This window comes from Urocitellus parryii, chromosome 3 (genome assembly GCF_045843805.1).
Source record: "Urocitellus parryii isolate mUroPar1 chromosome 3, mUroPar1.hap1, whole genome shotgun sequence".
In the NCBI taxonomy this organism is placed as follows: domain Eukaryota; kingdom Metazoa; phylum Chordata; class Mammalia; order Rodentia; family Sciuridae; genus Urocitellus; species Urocitellus parryii.
Genome location: NC_135533.1, coordinates 143,217,735 through 143,234,123, shown reverse-complemented (window position 1 = coordinate 143,234,123; position 16,389 = coordinate 143,217,735). Strand labels below are relative to the sequence as shown.

The following is a 16,389-nucleotide window of genomic DNA, read 5'->3' as shown; positions in this document are numbered from 1 at the left end:
AAAAGAGGACATGGACGCACATGCACACACACACGCACACACGCACTTTGGCTCATTCTTCCTTTGTTGTTTTTGTTTGTCTATTTGTTTGTTGTTTGCTTTTTGTGGGGGGTGCAGGGTACTGGGGATTGAACTCAGGGGCACTCAACCACTGAGCCCCATCCCCAGCCCTATTTTGTATTTTATTGAGAGACAGGGTCTCACTGAGTTGCTTAGCTCCTCCCTTTTTGCTGAGGCTGGCTTTGAACTCGTGATCCTCCAGCCTCAGCCTCCCGAGCTGCTGGGATGACAGGTGTGCGCCACCACGTCCGGCTCTTCCTTTATTTGGATCAAAGACAGTCCCTCTCCTGGCTGTGGCCAGCTCGTAAACTCCACCCACTCCCAGCAGCCTTTGCTTCCCATGAAGACACATTTTTACATATTTATTTATTCTAATGTGTTATCCACGAGGGCAGAAGGCAGTTCACTTCATATCACACAGATAGAGCACAATTTTTCAAGTCACTGATGGGTCACAAAGTATTCTCACACCGTTCGTGACTTCCCACATGTACTTCGGGTGACGATGTCTAACTCATTCCACCGCCATTGAAGACACACTTTTTTGTCAACTCCAAACCTTCCTTGGCAGAAGATCCAATAGGAGCCACTTGCATGTCAGCGTGAATTAGATTCGTCACCAGTTCTCCTCTTCTGATACAGTGACGTTTCTTCTCTCTTGGAACAAAGTTTCATATTCTGTCTCCTCTAAGGCATTTCAGGCAGGAAGGATACTATTGGGGGCAATGGAGGGAATGGTCCCAGTGTCCCCTGCCTGGGGACAGGAGACTCATTTCTACCTCCCTGACTTGTAAAGATGTTCTGGCTTCTCAAAGGACGGGTGCCAGGGACATCTTAAAGGACGACGTCTCTTCTTCCTTCCCTTAAGGGAAGGCTCCAGGAGGGAGCCGTGCAGAACCTTAACCCATGTGTCTGTGGCCACCGTCTAGAGGACACGCCACATGCTCAGAGCATGCATTTGGGAACACTAAGCCCTGGGACGCTCTTTTGGGAAAAGCCACTGCCCACCCAAAAAAAAGCTCACGGGATGGGTCTCCAGGGCCACTCCCACTGAGGCGGGCATCCGTCTGTCCATCTCTCTGGGGCTCTAGTCCAACAAGCTACGGACAAAGACCCTGCGGAACACCCGGAATCCTGTCTGGAACGAGACCCTGGTGTACCACGGCATCACGGATGAGGACATGCAGAGGAAGACCCTCAGGTACCCCAGGGCGGGCGGAGGCGAGAGGGGGCCAAGGCCGGGCAGAACTAGGCCTTGGGGTGCAGCTCCTGGGGGTCCCCCTTTTACAAATCCTCTGCATCTTTCTTTCTTTATTCCATTTACCAAAACAACATCGAGTTCTAGCCGTGTCCACAGGGAGTGGTCCCAGGGCTGGGTGGACACTGGTCCACAGAGGCGGGGGGCCTGTGTCTGAAGCGGCAGAGCATCCCAGGTCACCCCTAGGTGACTTATCACCTAACACCATGTGGATGTCGTGTAAATAGTGGTCAGTCCCAGTGTCCCGTCAGGGCATAACGACAAGAAAGACGCCTAGGCACATTCACTGCAGACTGAAAACATTTTCAAATGTTTCCCCTCCCCTGGTGGGACTGACCCACGGGTGCAGAACTGGTGGACTCAGAGGCCGAAGGTGCACAGCTGAGTCTCCCAGTTATGGTGCTGAGCAAAGGAAGCCCTGTGGGAAGGCGCCCGCACTCTCCAACTCTATTTATCTGAAAATAAAATGCAGGACAGTGGCTCCCATGCAGCCAGAGGCCAAGAGAGGGGTGACCCGGGAGGCAGGGAGTCCCAGAGGCTGCCGACCCTGGAACCTCCCCTATCCTGAGCTGAGCGGTGTGGGCAGGGCTCACATGGTCAGGCCGTGCACGCTGACCAGGCGCACTTGACCGCGTGGACGTTACCCTGAGTCGGGAAGAGATAAACAGCACCCAGCGCAGGGGTCTACACAGAGGACACCCTCGCCCCTAGACACCCCCACGTCCCTCACCACCATCAGCCACAAGCCCGGCACACAGTAGGAGCGCAGCGCTTGCTTCTCTCTCCCCCCTCACCCCCTTATGTCCACGGCAGGATCTCCGTCTGTGACGAGGACAAATTCGGCCACAATGAGTTTATTGGGGAGACCAGATTCTCGCTCAAGAAACTGAAGCCCAACCAGAGGAAGAATTTCAATATTTGTCTGGAGCGGGTGATCCCCGTGAGTTCCCTGGCCTGGTGATTCAATGGGGGACCAGAGGCGGGGGTGCCTGCCACCTTCTTGGATCTTCTCTGGGGTCAGACCCACTAGGCACCCAGAGGGCATCCACGGGGCTAAACGCTGCAGCCTCCATGAAGAGGAGGGGGCTCTCTCTGCAGGTAGCATCAGGCCATGTCCCCTCTGCCAGGCAGATCCCAGGTAGCATCATTTCTCCCAAGGTGCCCTGGGGTCAAGGGTCAAGGTCCAGCTGCCACTTCCTGTTCTGTGGTGGACTGAGCCATTCTGAGCCTAGGAAATGGACATCATATCAGTGACATAAGATGCTTGTGTTTAAAGCAAACAAATAAAGCCCAGAACAGAGCCCACTGTGTAACAAGCTTTTGTCACAGGAACACTGCTCCTAACCCTCCTGCCTGTCCCAAAGCCATATGACACTATACAGAGAGGCAGGGCTTGGCACAGCCCCCATGTCCCTGGCCCTTGGTTTTCTCACCTGTTAAATGGGACACTGTATTACACACCTCACGGCGGGGTCTTTTAAGGATTATAGGTGACAGTGATACAGAGTAGGATCATGGTTCTCATTGGAGGTGGCACTTGTCCTTAGAAAAAGAACAAGTATTAATCTGAGGTTTCAGAATTAGGCAGCACCCCAGAGCTTACAGGGAATTCTAGAACAGGAACTCAGCAAACCAAGTTGGCAACTCAGGCCCGGAGTCCGGGATGGACGGAGCTCTCAAGAGGCAGCATCCTGCTCTCCAGAGACCCTGGGTGGAGCCAACAGCTCACTGCCACCAGTTCCCCCCCCCAAAGGAAGCAGCCAGCTCCACTTGGGGAGCCAGGGGGCCAGGTGGGGTCCTGCAGCCTGTTCCACCCAACTGCCAGCCTGGGGATGACTCCCTGGGAGCCAGACCACATTTTTGTAGCTGAAGCTCAGGAGGAAGACCCCACTCTGACCCTCAGTGTCTTCATCTGTAAATTGAGGACTGTCATAGAACCTACATCACCAGTGGCTGGGCATTACCCTGGTCTGCCTGAGGGGTTCCAGGAGACGAGCCCCTTAGACAATGTTGTCTCCTTCCATTCAGATGAAGCGCGCAGGGACCACGGGGTCGGCCCGCGGCATGGCGCTCTACGAGGAGGAGGTGAGCATCAAGGGTGGTGGGGTGCTGTGCTGGTTGCCCTGCTCCTGTTTCTGCCCTTCCTCCCCAGCCCTGTCCTGCTGAGTCCTGCTGGCTCGCGTTATCCAGGCTTCGAGGCAGAGCAGCACCCACACACACACGGGAATGCCCCTGGCCTTGTTCCCCCAAGTTCACGGAAGACCAGAGCAGGAGCGGGTCCCTCCGTGGGCGGGAGCAGGCGCACCCTGCCCATCTCCCACCAGGTCCTACCTGGGACCCCAGGGAGTGCACTGGGTCAAGGAGGGGTGAGAGCAGAGTCAAGGGTCAAGCTCAGCCCTGGGTCAGGGTCAAGGCCAGTGAGGGGCCAGCGTCAGGCTTAGCCTCTGCTCAGAGTCAGGGCTCAGTCCCGGGCAGGGTCAAAGCAGGCCATTGGCCACGTGCCTCAGCGCCCATCAGGGTGGGTCCCTCCGTGGTCCGTGGTGCTGCCCCTGCCCCTGGCCCGCTGCTCGGGGACACACCACCCCCCCACCCCCACCCCCGCTCACGAGCCTACCCTGCCTCCCCGCCCCAAGCAGCAGGTGGAGCGCATTGGCGACATTGAGGAACGCGGCAAGATCCTGGTGTCCCTGATGTACAGCACACAGCAGGGGGGCCTCATCGTGGGCATCGTGCGCTGCGTGCACCTGGCCGCCATGGACGCCAACGGCTACTCGGACCCGTTCGTTAAGCTGTGAGTCTGCGCCTGGGGACCACGAAGGGACTCCCGGGGCCAGGGAGCTTCCCTGAGACCCTCGCGCCCCGAGGCCCGGGAGGGGCGGGACCACAGTGAACTGGACACCAGATTGGGCGCCAGGGGGAGGCGGGGTCTCCCTGCGAGGCTGGCAGTTCTGCCCCCTCCTGGGAGAATGAGTCGCGGGTGGTGGCAGTGACCCCATGCGCAGCCCCCAGGAGTCAGTCGCACCCCCTCCTGCAGCCCAGAGCCCCAGCCCCAAAGCAGCCACCCGGCTTTCCCCCGATTCATCCTAGAAATGCTCCAGGACCTGAGATGGGTTGTAGGTGATTCCACAAAAGCCCCCATCACAGGGGTCACAACTTGTTAATCCAGATGTTTGGGGCTTTGGGAAAATCTGCACATACTCAGCGGAACTTCTTGTGTGTGGCAGCCAGTTCTGCACCCAAAATTCATGTATGTTTCAAATACACACTACAAACAGAGGTTTCCCCCACATGGAGTCGGAGGCGAATTTATGGACTGTCTGTAGGGCACCTGCTCTCTGACTGAGGCCGATCACATGACGTCGAGGGTGAAATTCTCCCCCAAGAAGCTTCAGACTTTGGATCCTTGTAGATTCTGAATTAGAGAGGCCCACCCACAGAGAGTAATTACAATTACACCAAGGACAGTCATGTGTAGCGCCTCCATGGAATCCTGCCTTACCCTGTGGCAGCAAAATGTGTCTTTGTGGAATAATTAAGAGGGTAGGCTCTGGGTTCATACTGCCTGGGTTTGACGCTCAGCTCCAATTCTCCAGTATTCTCTGGCTGTGTGGCCTGGGGTTTTGTAGCTTAGCCTCTCTGAGCCTCAGTGTCTTCCTCTGTAAAATAGAATAGCACTGTGCGTTAGTACAGATTCTCCAAGAAAGAATGAGATATGCAGGAGATTCATGGGGGAAATGTCTGTGAAGGGATCCAGGAGGCATCCAGAGGAGGTCCCTAGAGAAGACAGACCCCGATTACAAGTCTGATCCCTGCAGAGGGGAGAGGGCAAGAAGGAGATCTAGGCAGGAAGAATTTCCGGCTGCAGTGCAGGTCCACGCAAAGCTTCCAGGAGGCCCTGCACACTCTAGGAATGAGCCACCACGTGTCCGTGCAAACTCACGAGATAGAACACAATTCAAAGCCCTGTCCTCCTGTCAGTCAATTTCATCACCTGCACTTTTGTGAGGTCTGGCACATAGTAGGTGCTCAGTAAAGACCACTGTTGTGGTTATCACTCTCCTGACGGCAGACTGTTTCTGAATGCTCTCTCTGACCGGGGGACACTCCCACCTCCGCTGTCCCCCAGTGACCCCTGAGTCCCGGGGGAAGAACAGGCTGCTGTGGAATTTCTTCCAGAATTTCTCCCAGTGATGATTCTGTCAACCGGGAGCCCTCATCAGGGCTCCGTTTGATTTCTCAGGGAGATTTGAATAAGGCCCAAGATGGACAAGGAGCTCACCCCACAGGGAGTGACCTGGGCTCCATTCTGTCTCAGTCCCAGGCAGAGGTTCCCCCCAAACAGTCCCCCCCCCAGCCTGATCCTTCCAGAGGGTCCCCAGCGAACCAGCCCACAGTTTCCAATCAAATAAAGATGTTTAAGCCGGAATGGCCCTTTAGTTTTTTCAGCTTCTGGGGACTCTCAGTTCCTTATTTGTGACTCTTCTAAAACCCATCTTTAAATCTGTGAATGAGACAGAAATGTGCTCCCTTTACAGGTCAGGAAACTGGGGCACAGTAAGTTGACACTCATGATCAAAGTGGCTCAGCTAGTGACGGCCTCAGGCAGAGAGAATCCAAATGACGTCCGCAAAATTTAGAGCATTTTGTTTAAATGTCTAAGTTTTTTTTTTAAAAAAAGTTTTTAGCATAGATTTTAAAAAAACACTTTCTTGGCAACGAATGTTATTTACACATTTTGATAATGAACATTTGACTTTTGTCAAACACTGTCCCTAAAGTATGCAGTGTCCATCCCAAACATATTGACTGAGCATCTACTATGTGCCAAACTTTGTGCCTGAACCAGGGAAGACTTATAGACAGAAAAAACAGTATGTACAAAGGCCCTGGGGTGGAAAGGAGAGCAAGAACAGAGTGGAATAAAGAGCATAGCTGGACCAGGCTGGGAAAGAGCAGGGACCCAGCCACACAGGGTCTTAAGGCTACTGAGGGCTTTAAACTCTCCCCCCAGGTCAAAGGGAACAGCAGTGGGATGACATCATCAGGTCAGAATCATCTCCCCCTGCCCCCCCACCCCTGCCCCGCCACACACCTAGCATCTCACCAGGACTTGCAGGGAGAAGCAGCCTAAGGGCTGAAAGTGCCAGGTACCATCAGCCACACGCCCCCATTTGAATGGGAGAAAGTGGCAGCTAAGAACACAGGCTCCAGATACAACAGCTGGGTATAATTGTCGGCTGTATGACCCAGGGTGCATGTCCCAACCTCTCTGGACCTTGGACGGTAGAAACACAACAAGTGGTTATATTCCTATCGCCCAGGGCTCGTGTGAGGGTGACATGGGGAGGGGGGCTTGGCGCAGGGCCTGGCGCCTGCCCAGCAGCCTGCAGGCCCCAGGGGTGCCTCATTTCCTGACCTGCTCCTCCATTCTCATCCCATGGCTGGAAGGAGCCTGGGGGGCCATCACAGGGCTGCTTCCGTCATTAAATGTCATCTGTAACAGCCGCTCCTATCCCCTCACAGCTGGCTGAAACCAGACATGGGGAAGAAGGCCAAACACAAGACTCAGATTAAAAAGAAAACCTTGAATCCTGAATTTAACGAGGTGAGGCTGCCCCGTCCTGGGTCGTGCTCTGGGGCACTTCCTGTGGGTGAGAGGAACAGACTCCTGCTGGGATTTCGGGGATCACATCCACAGAGCTTGTTGTCCTTGATCGGCTTGAGCAGCCACAGGCGTGGGAATGAGCTCCCTGTCACTGGCGGGAATCGAGGCTCAGGCCCAGGCCCACAGATCAGGAATACCACGGGGGATGGGGGGCGGGGGGGTACACTGCAGAGGCTGAGGCCAACCACTGCAGTTGGTGCTGCCCGTCCCCACATCCATCCAGGGCATCGAGTTCTGCTGATGCCACCGTCTGGGTCCCGTCAAATTCCTTCTCTGTTCTCCCTCTCGCCGCCTGGTTCGGACCCAGGAATCTCGTGCCTGGACGATTGCAGTAGACCCCTGACTCCCTTCTCTGTGCTCGCCTCCCCCTGCAAATAAGCGTGAACTCTGTAAAACACGCGTGTGCGGGTTCACGCTGCCCTTGCTCAACCAACTCAACCAGGATCCTGGAATCTCTTGGCTGGGCTCACCTCCACGCCCTCCCCTCCAGTCACACGGAATTCCAAGGAGGTCCCCGTGCACCGCTGGTGCCTCCTACAGAGGGCGCGTCCCCTGCGCTTCCAGGTCTGGTGCTTCCCTGCGACCTACCTGGTCCCTCTGGGTTTCAGTCACCTGCTGACAAGCTTGGCGGGCACTCGGCCCCAGGAGAATCCGTTACATTAAGGAGGGACGGGACAGAGGACAGCGGAAGAGATGCTGAGCGCTGATCTGACCTCTGTGTGCGGTTTCCACCTCAAACCTGCGACACAGACAGAAGGAATGCTCGGCCGCCCCCTCAGCCACCCCATGCCCAGAGCCGCTGCCCTGGTGCCCATCAGCCCATTCATTTCTCCCTTCTGGACCCCCGAGATCTGAGGTTGGGGCAGAACCAGCTAACACGGGGGTTTATTCTATGTCAAGCAGGAAGGGACTCTACCATACGTCCACTTGGGGAAGGGGCCGTGTGAACAGGGCCCAGAGAATCCTGACCCCTCCACTCTGCCCTTCCCCCCAGGGCCCTTTCAGCAGGTCACCTCATGTCCCAGCCGAGGCTTGTGGGTGTCGAATAAGGAGCCAGGTCCCCCTCCTGCGCCGCCCTCTCCTGGGATCCCAACAAGCCACAGAGCAAGGAACCCAAGTACCAGTGAACCATAGGAAATAGGCAAAGCCATACCACCCAACAGCAGAGCTCGTAGCACACGGCCCGACATGCTTTAAAAGGTCCGTGAGCATCTGGGGGAATGGGCACTCTGCTGGTGAGAAGCCGCCCAGCCAGCTGTGGAGGACGCCTGTGTAGACACGTCAAAACTACAAAGGATTTCCACTTCCGTTGATTTGGGGAATCAGGCCGTTCAGTTAAATATTTCCAAAGCCAATCTGCATGTGACCAGCCCTCCTCATCTTACACAAATGGCATCCGGCATCTCAGAACACCCATTGTTCTCCATCTTTAAATATCGAAACTCCCTGGAAATTATTGTAAATAATGATCATTAATGATAGTGAAAAATTGGAACTAATAGAAATACCCAACTATTAGGGATTAGCTTATGGTATACCCAAACGGCCATTAAAATGGTGGTGTGCAGGAGACCCCTATTGGGTCCCCCTCTCCCCCTACAGGAATTCGGTCTCTTTTCTTCTCATTTGAACAAATCCCACTCTTTTACACTCAAAGGGGAAAAGGGGGGAATTAAAAAAAAAACGCTGATGTAGAAATATATGTTTAAGATATCTGCAAACACGCTAAGCTGGATTTTACCGTAGGTCATAAAGCACAAAAAGGATGCTACAACACTGGGTACTCGATATCAGGTCGTTTTTTAAAAATGTGGAGCAGCTTGGGCAAATCGTGACCTACGTTATTGTTGGACAGCTGGATTACAGGGGATTTATTTTTCTCCATTATGTTTTAACAATGAACAAGAATGAGTTTTATAATTAGTTAGAAGAGTCATTTTTTAATGGGATTATTTAGAAACACCTACCACTTGGTCCACCCCAACGGCCTTACTCCCTAAGAAGGGGGAAGACCCCCTCTCCTAAAGCTACCAGCAGGGACACCTGAGTTCCTGGTCATCTGCCTTCCGGGGGCCGAGCAGGCCCAGGAAACCCAGCAAGCTCCCGTTTTGAACCGAGAATTCACTAGAAAGAGGATCACAGGGCTTTGTTGTACAGAGAGTGGGTTAAAGGGGGATTACTGGGAGGACCAGAGTGGGAGGAATCCTGGCCCCAGGTGGCCCAGCCCCAGGGCTGCCCATGAACCTTGGAGCTCAGCCCTGTGGCTGCTGCAGGCTCGGGGACCTCTCTCATCTTCCTCTGCTGTCCTCAGGAGTTTTTCTACGACATCAAACACAGTGACCTGGCCAAGAAGTCGCTGGACATCTCTGTCTGGGACTACGACATCGGGAAGTCCAACGACTACATCGGTGAGTGCTCCCGACTCCCGAGGAAACCCCCGCCCAGGGCTGAGCTCCCGCCTGGTCTCTGGGTCCCAGGATGCTGACCCTGGCACCATCGGGGATGACCTCCAGAGGGAAGGGCCCTTAGAGCCTGGGGACTTGCAGGGCGAAGAGGGTTAATTAACCCACAGCAGGAAGCAGGTGCCCGGGAACCCCCCTCAGCCCGCTTGCCCGTCCAGGGTCAGGGTTTCTAAAAGACAAGGAAGAGAAGTCATTAAAGACAGAGCGGGGAGGGACGTCCAGGCGAAGGGCACCGTCTGAGCACCGGGTGACAGTCTGTAGAAAGTCTTCAAAAGAGAGAAACAGGTAGTGCAGCCAGGAGCGGGGCGGTAGTAGGGAGCCATTGCAGGCTCTTGAGGCCCAGAGAGCCAAGGGTAATAGTGACCAGGAGGGTGAGGACATCATATCCACAGCCCTCCACGGAGAATGGATTCCGGGCTGCTCGATGCGGGTGGGGGGCGTCAGTGGCAGTTTTCCCCCTAACTTCACACTCGGGCTTCCTGACCACCTGCCCCCCTCGGCCCTCCCTGTCCTCCAGGAGGCTGCCAGCTGGGGATCTCAGCCAAGGGAGAGCGTCTGAAGCACTGGTACGAGTGTCTGAAAAACAAAGACAAGAAGATCGAGCGCTGGCACCAGCTTCAGAACGAGAACCACGTGTCCAGCGATTAGGGTCCTGGCCCCACCTCCCCGTCCTGCCCCACTCCGGGGTCCCCCCCCAGCCACCCCTGGAACCCCGGTCTCTCTTCTCTGTGCCTACCTCCTCCTCCCCCTGCCCTCCCTGACCCTGCCTTCTAGGAACCCCTCACCTTGGGCACTTCTGCCCAAGACCTCTGCCCCCCACCCAGTGCTGGGCTGCGCGGGCTCTGAACGCAGCCCCTCTCTGGTCCCAAGGATGAAGTGGCAGGGCTGGGGCTGGGGAGGTGTTTACAGAGAGGTGGTTCACTTCACAACCTCCCGTTCACCTGTGTCTGGAACTGTCTGTGGACCCTCCTGGCCTTGAACACGTGCCCAGGAGGACCCTTGCCTGGGTCCCTTCTGTGTGTGAGGGCAGCATGGGGTGGAGGCAGAGCAGGCAGCGTCCCCACGGCTCCTCCACACCCCCGCGATGGCCAGAGGACGCCCGGTGCCTGGAGATGGGCACACCACAGGCAGAAGCATCCGAGGGAGGGACGGGGCAGCCCCAGCAGGAATTCATTGACCTGCTCCTCAGCAAAAAATAACACTCCCTGTCTGTAGCCTCCTCCCTGCCTCAAGTCCCCCGGCCTCCCCTGCCCTCCCCTTCTCCCTGCCCCCAAGGATAATATAGCAAAAAACTAAACCACGTATCTTAACCCAGCCTCGCGCCCTGGCCCCCCACCAGCCTGACCAGCCAGGACCTGGGTGACCCCTCAAGGTCCCCGGGGGCACTCCTCCTGCTGGCCTGTCCACATGTCCTCAGGCCTTGGGACTGCTGCTGGCACAGCCCAGGGGCAGGGCAACCTCCCCTGAGTGTGCAGATGCCTGGCCTCCCCGAGTGGGCACGGGAGACACTTGGAAGACCAGGGCTCTGGGTCCAAGGGGACCTCCCCCAGCCCCTCCTTCCTCCTTCCTCTGTGCTTTGTTGACTGAGCAAACAGCCCCCCCACACACACACACACACATACACACACACACACACACACATACACACACACACAGAGACTGTTGCCTTGACTCTCACCCAGAGCCGCCTGGAGCCTTCCATCTCTCTTCCATCTCTTGGACTCCTCTTTTCAAGTTTCCTGGGGGAATCAAATAGCACCATGGATCGAACACTTCAAAGAGGGTTGGCCAGGTGCAGTGGCGCACGCCTGTCATCCCAGCAGCTCCGGAGGCCGAGGCAGGAGGATCCTGAGTTCAAGACCAGCCTCAGCAACTTAGTGAGGCCCTAAGCCACTTAGCAAGACCCTGTCTCAAAAATAGAAAGGGCTGGGGACGTGGCTCAGTGGTAAATGGCCCCTGGGCTCTATCCCTGGTAGAAAAAGATCCAGCTGAAGAAGAAGGACAGGCCCCAGGCCAAAGGCCTTTGTCTCCTCTGTGAATGGAGGCCAAGGTACATTTCAGGTTGGGATCTGGCAGTCCTCAGAGCCCCATGGGGAAGGTCTGGTTTTTCCAATTTCAATTAAGTCTTTCTCCGTAAAGATCATCACAGATCATCCCAATGCCCAGCACCCCACAGACGCCATCAGACCAACTCGTCCCAAATCCACACCTTTTCACCTTCCCGTGGGGGCCTCCGGCCCAGCTCCCTGACTGCTCGCTGGAGGACCCACTTCTTGCCTTTGAATAACCACTTTCTGAATACCAAGCTCTCCACCTTCCCCAGGTGGCCAGCAGCTTCCGGGCAGCCTTTCCCTCCTGACCTTGACCTACCCTGTGAGGCCCCGTGGCTCCCAGCCACCTCCCTTCCACGGTTCGTGTCAGGAGAAAGCATGCTGGCTGTCACCCAAGCCTGACGCTGGTGTTGGGGCTCGAATCAGCACGTGGCAAGCTCCCGGTGGCCCCGTCGGGGCGCACCTGTCCCCGGACAGCTGTGACCACCTCCCGCCTCGATACACACCCGCCTTCCGGTGCATGCTCGACCGCCCACGCCTTTCTTTGTGATGCTGTAGCCAAAAATAAAGTAGGAATGTCCAGGAAAACTGCTGTCCTCGATTGTCCTTTGTGGCATCTACCAGTTCTGCCTTCCCACGGAGGCCGCGACTACGTGCACACGCAGTGTGGAAGGTGGGGTGCCTGGGTACCGGGGTGCAGCAGGCAGATGTGGTCCTGCCCAGGTGGGGTCATCCTGGGCACGAGCAGGTGGGCTCAAGGTATCCTGGCCGACCCCCACCTTTCTCAGGTGCCTGCCCAACAGCGAGGCATGTCCTCACCCTGTCCCTCCTGCCTCGACCCCAGGAAAGCCAGTCACTTCCCAGAAGGGGGGGCCCATTCCCCACCCCAGAAACATAGCTCCCAGGCCAGGTTCAAGATCACTTCCTTTTCTGATATCATGCTGGAGAGCACATTGGAATCACCTGGGGGATTTATTTTCAAAGCACCCTTGCCCTACCCGCACCCAGATCCCACTAAACCCCAAAGCCGGGGTGTAGGATTGTATTTTCGGGCTCATGTCTGTGACTCCCACTTCCCTGATGATTCTGAAAACAGCTCCCTTCAAAGTTGATCCATTTCTCCTGCAGTTCAGCTAGCTGCCACCAGAGGGAGAAAGGTGCCCGCGGGTGGGCCCCCCAGGGACCCTTCCCTTGCTGGTGGCAGCAGAAGTCAATAATCAATAGGGCTGCTTTCCTGTCTCCTTTCCAACACGGCCTCCCAGCAGCCACCGCCAGTCAGTCACAGGGGTAGTTGTAAAAAAAAATAATTCCCATCCCCAAAACGGCTTCTCTCCTTTCCCAACAGGCCAAGGCGAATACGTATGGGGAGAGTTTGCCTGGTAGACAGCACCCAGGACACACCCGCCTTTTAATTCATCCAGGCCAGCATTCAAATCCCGCTGGTCACAGTCTAGCTGTGCACCTGTGGCCCCGTCACTTTACCTCTCTGAGTCTCAATTTTCTCGTCTGGAATATGGACTCATGAGTAGAACCTTCAGAGAGTTACTGAGGGACATCGGTGGAGTCGTCTGTGAAGAGTCCCTGCCACAAGTGGGGGATCGACAAAGCCATTCATTCAGTCAGCCAGTGCCTGAGCTGGGGCTCCGCGCCCTCACAGAGCTCACGTGGGGAAAGGCGAGGGGCTGGCTTTGGTGGTGCACTGACATGGGGGAGGAGCAAGGCGGAGAGCAGATCCCCAGGTCTCTGCCCAGCTGGGAGCAGAAGCTGCAGAGGTGGTGTCTGTTCTGGGCAGGAGCCAGAGGCCAGGACAAGCAGCTGAGATCTGGAGATCCAGGTCTCCCATGGGGGTTCAAAGGTGAAGCCGAGGAAAGGCGCCCCGGGGCTTGTGGATCTTGGTGAAGGCAGCGCAGCCCCTGCCCCGACTGGTCGATGGCTACGTAGATTGAACACTCCCCTCCTGCAACCCTCCAAGGTGCCCCCCTCAACCCAACCCGATGTGCACTGGGTGAGACCATCCTAGGAGCGCTAGGAGCCCCATGGAAACAGGAAGTCACCGAAAAGGTTCAATTTGCTTGGGTTGGGTCCACGTTTGCTGCATGACCTCCAGCAAATCACTCACCTCTTGTCCTTCTCTTTCGTGGGTGGGACCTCAGAGGGTCAGGATTCCCTAGCATGATGGGCCTCAGTCATGCAACCAAAAACCAAGACTGTCCCCCCAGAGGACAGGCCTCTGGCCACAGCTATTGCCAAAGCTTTCTCAAGTGACACAAGAAACAATCATCAGGGTTTCCTGTTTCTGTTTCTTTAAAGGAAGTGATCACAGGGCCACCAGCAAAGGACAACAAGGGCACCCCTGGGCATCCTTGAATTTCTCTAGTTATTTCCTCAATAGTTCACCACTTTCCCATCTGGCTGCAGCCTGCTCTATGCGGTGGTGGTTGGGGGGCGGGGCACTCTTCTGACATCTTCCAAAGAATTGGGAGTTGGTCTTCTAAGGACAGTTTCCTTGGACGCTCAAGTTGGATCTGCTTCTAGATAATTGGCAAAAAGTCTGCATTTTATTAGAAGCTACAGTTGCCATGATCAACGCACCCCGAAACCGGCAAGCAAGGCGAGCTTCGCACACAGGCCCGACCCCTCCGTGGGTCCAGGTAACTGTCCAGCTGGTTGAGAAGGGTGGCTGAGAACATGGCCACTTGGCATCTATAGAACACTCCAGCCCAAAACCGAGACGTACATTCTTGGGCCGGGGCTGGGGCTCAGGGCAGAGCACTCGCCTAGGACGTGGGAGGCCCTGGGTTCGATCCTCAGCACTGCATAGAATTAAATAAATAAAATAGACGTATTGTGTCCGACTACAACTAAAAAAAAAAAAAAAAAAAGACCACATCCTTCTTAAGCCCACGTAGAACATTTACCAAGGTAGACCACAAAGACTGCATTCTGGGCCCGAAACAAACCTTAACGAAGTTGAAAGAAAATTTCTTTTTACTGCAATGAAAGGGAAGGAGAACTGAATAAAAGAAAGAGAGCCAGAAAACTCCAAAATTCAATAGCACATTTCTAAATGATACATGCGGCCAAGAAGTCTCAAGAGAGGTTTAAGAATATTTTGAAGAAAATGAAAATAGCAGGAAAAAAAAAAACTACCAGAATACATGAAAGTACAACTTAGAGGGAAATTTCAACCCAGCATTGAATGCATGGATTGGAAAAAAGAAAAAAATAAATAAATGGAGCAGGGCGGAGTGCTAGGGCAGTAGAACTGACCTGTACAGTTCCATAACAGAGGACCTTGACCTTGTCGGAATGCAAATTGCCCTCCACCAGCAGGTAGCCTTATCCCAAGGAATGAAATGGACCAATTTTTATCATACGCACATAAAACAAACACCTATGAAACCTACTGTTATGTACGATTATAATATGCCAATAAAACAGTGTCTGATTTTATTTCTTAATCGGGTGATGAAAATGCAGAGGAATATTTAAAAAAACAAACAGAAAAGAGTGTGAGAAACTAATGTGACTCCATTTTTAAAAATAAATAAATAACAGCAGCTTCTACCTCCAGGCCTGTCCTAAGGAAGGGGGCGTGACCCTTGTCCTTGGAACCACGGAGCACTCCTAGGCACATCCCCACCCTGCTGAGTGGTTTGTAGGTAAATAACAGGAGAGATCTGAGGTGCCAGATGTCCCTGATTCAGTCGGGCTAGGTGGGGACCCAGAGCAACCCCCTAGCAACCTCCAATCAGCATGAGACAGGGAGAATACCTGGAATGCAGATGACCCCCCAGCAGTTTATGGGGGTTGGTAACATGTTGGGAAACCATGTAGTTAGCACGTACACCCCTCGTGGCCTAAACCAGTCAGTTCAAACGAATCCCCCTCTTGCACTAACCCATCACCCCTACCCGACCTGTTCCCACCAGTGAATGTGCTAATCAATGTTAAGAGTTGTTGTTTGATTTTTCCCGCGGTGTGGAACGATTTGCTGTGTGATGTTGTGACGCACAGAGTATCCCCCCAAAACCTATAAAATCTCACTGCACAAAGGACTGGGGCTCACTCCCTGGGACCCCTGCAACGGAGCAGTTGTGAGTCCAGGCTCCAGCTTGTAATAAAGACTCTTGTGTGATTGCATGGGATTCGGCTCCTGGGGGTCTATTGGGGTCCCAGGAATCTGGCATAACGAGTGAAGCTTTTGACTCTCTTTTGAGGCACTCAGGACAGGAGGACCACAAGTTCAAGGGCAACCGGGCAACTTAGCAAAACCCTGTCTCCAAATAAAATAAAAAGGGCTGGGGAATGTGGTTCAAGGATAGAGCACCCCAGGGTTCAATCCCTAGTACAGAGAGAGAAAGAGAGAGAGAGAGAGAGAGAGAGAGACAGAGAAGAGTATAATACCATTTTTAAAATGAATGAATGAATGAACTACATGTGTGTTTGTGTGACACAGAAAAACATCTGAAAACCTCTCCACTGGACGCTTGGGGGCTTGGGGTCCTGAGCCATCTTCTCTCTGCCTGGTTTCCCTCCTCTTGCCTTCTTGCCTATGTACACATGGTTATAAGAAAAAAAAAATCTTGAGAGGCTGCAAAATAATTTTTTAACAACAACAAAAGACCAGGAAGGAAGCCCTATATTGGTTTGTGGACGGGATTTCTCTTGCCTGGGAGCTTCAAAACAACATTTCAGAGTCTCAAGAAACACCAGCTGCTGGTCCAGGGACACAGGGAAATTGCAGAAGTGGGGGAGGGGCGGGTGCACTTGGGGCTGGAATCCTCGGGGCGGGGCGTGGATTTGCTAAGCAGAAATGCAAAGTTTCCTGCTAAGGAAACGAAACCAACAGCTCAGGCTCCTCGGCAGAAGGGGTAAAGGCTGAGCCGGCAG

At 54.5% G+C, this 16,389-nt stretch overlaps 1 protein-coding gene across 2 annotated transcripts in view; it reads left to right on the top strand.

The window, feature by feature from the left end:
* The window catches only part of Rph3a (rabphilin 3A), a 51,848-nt gene extending 41,755 nt beyond the window's left edge, over window positions 1–10,093 (top strand). For both annotated transcript variants that reach the window (XM_026412072.2, XM_026412071.2), the window contains 7 exons: window positions 1,152–1,261; window positions 2,132–2,258; window positions 3,347–3,403; window positions 3,955–4,109; window positions 6,842–6,923; window positions 9,295–9,391; window positions 9,963–10,093. In XM_026412072.2, the coding sequence (XP_026267857.2) occupies window positions 1,152–1,261; window positions 2,132–2,258; window positions 3,347–3,403; window positions 3,955–4,109; window positions 6,842–6,923; window positions 9,295–9,391; window positions 9,963–10,093 (759 nt within the window). The remainder of the gene's footprint in view (window positions 1–1,151; window positions 1,262–2,131; window positions 2,259–3,346; window positions 3,404–3,954; window positions 4,110–6,841; window positions 6,924–9,294; window positions 9,392–9,962) is intronic.
* The last annotated feature ends 6,296 nt before the right edge of the window (window positions 10,094–16,389 follow it).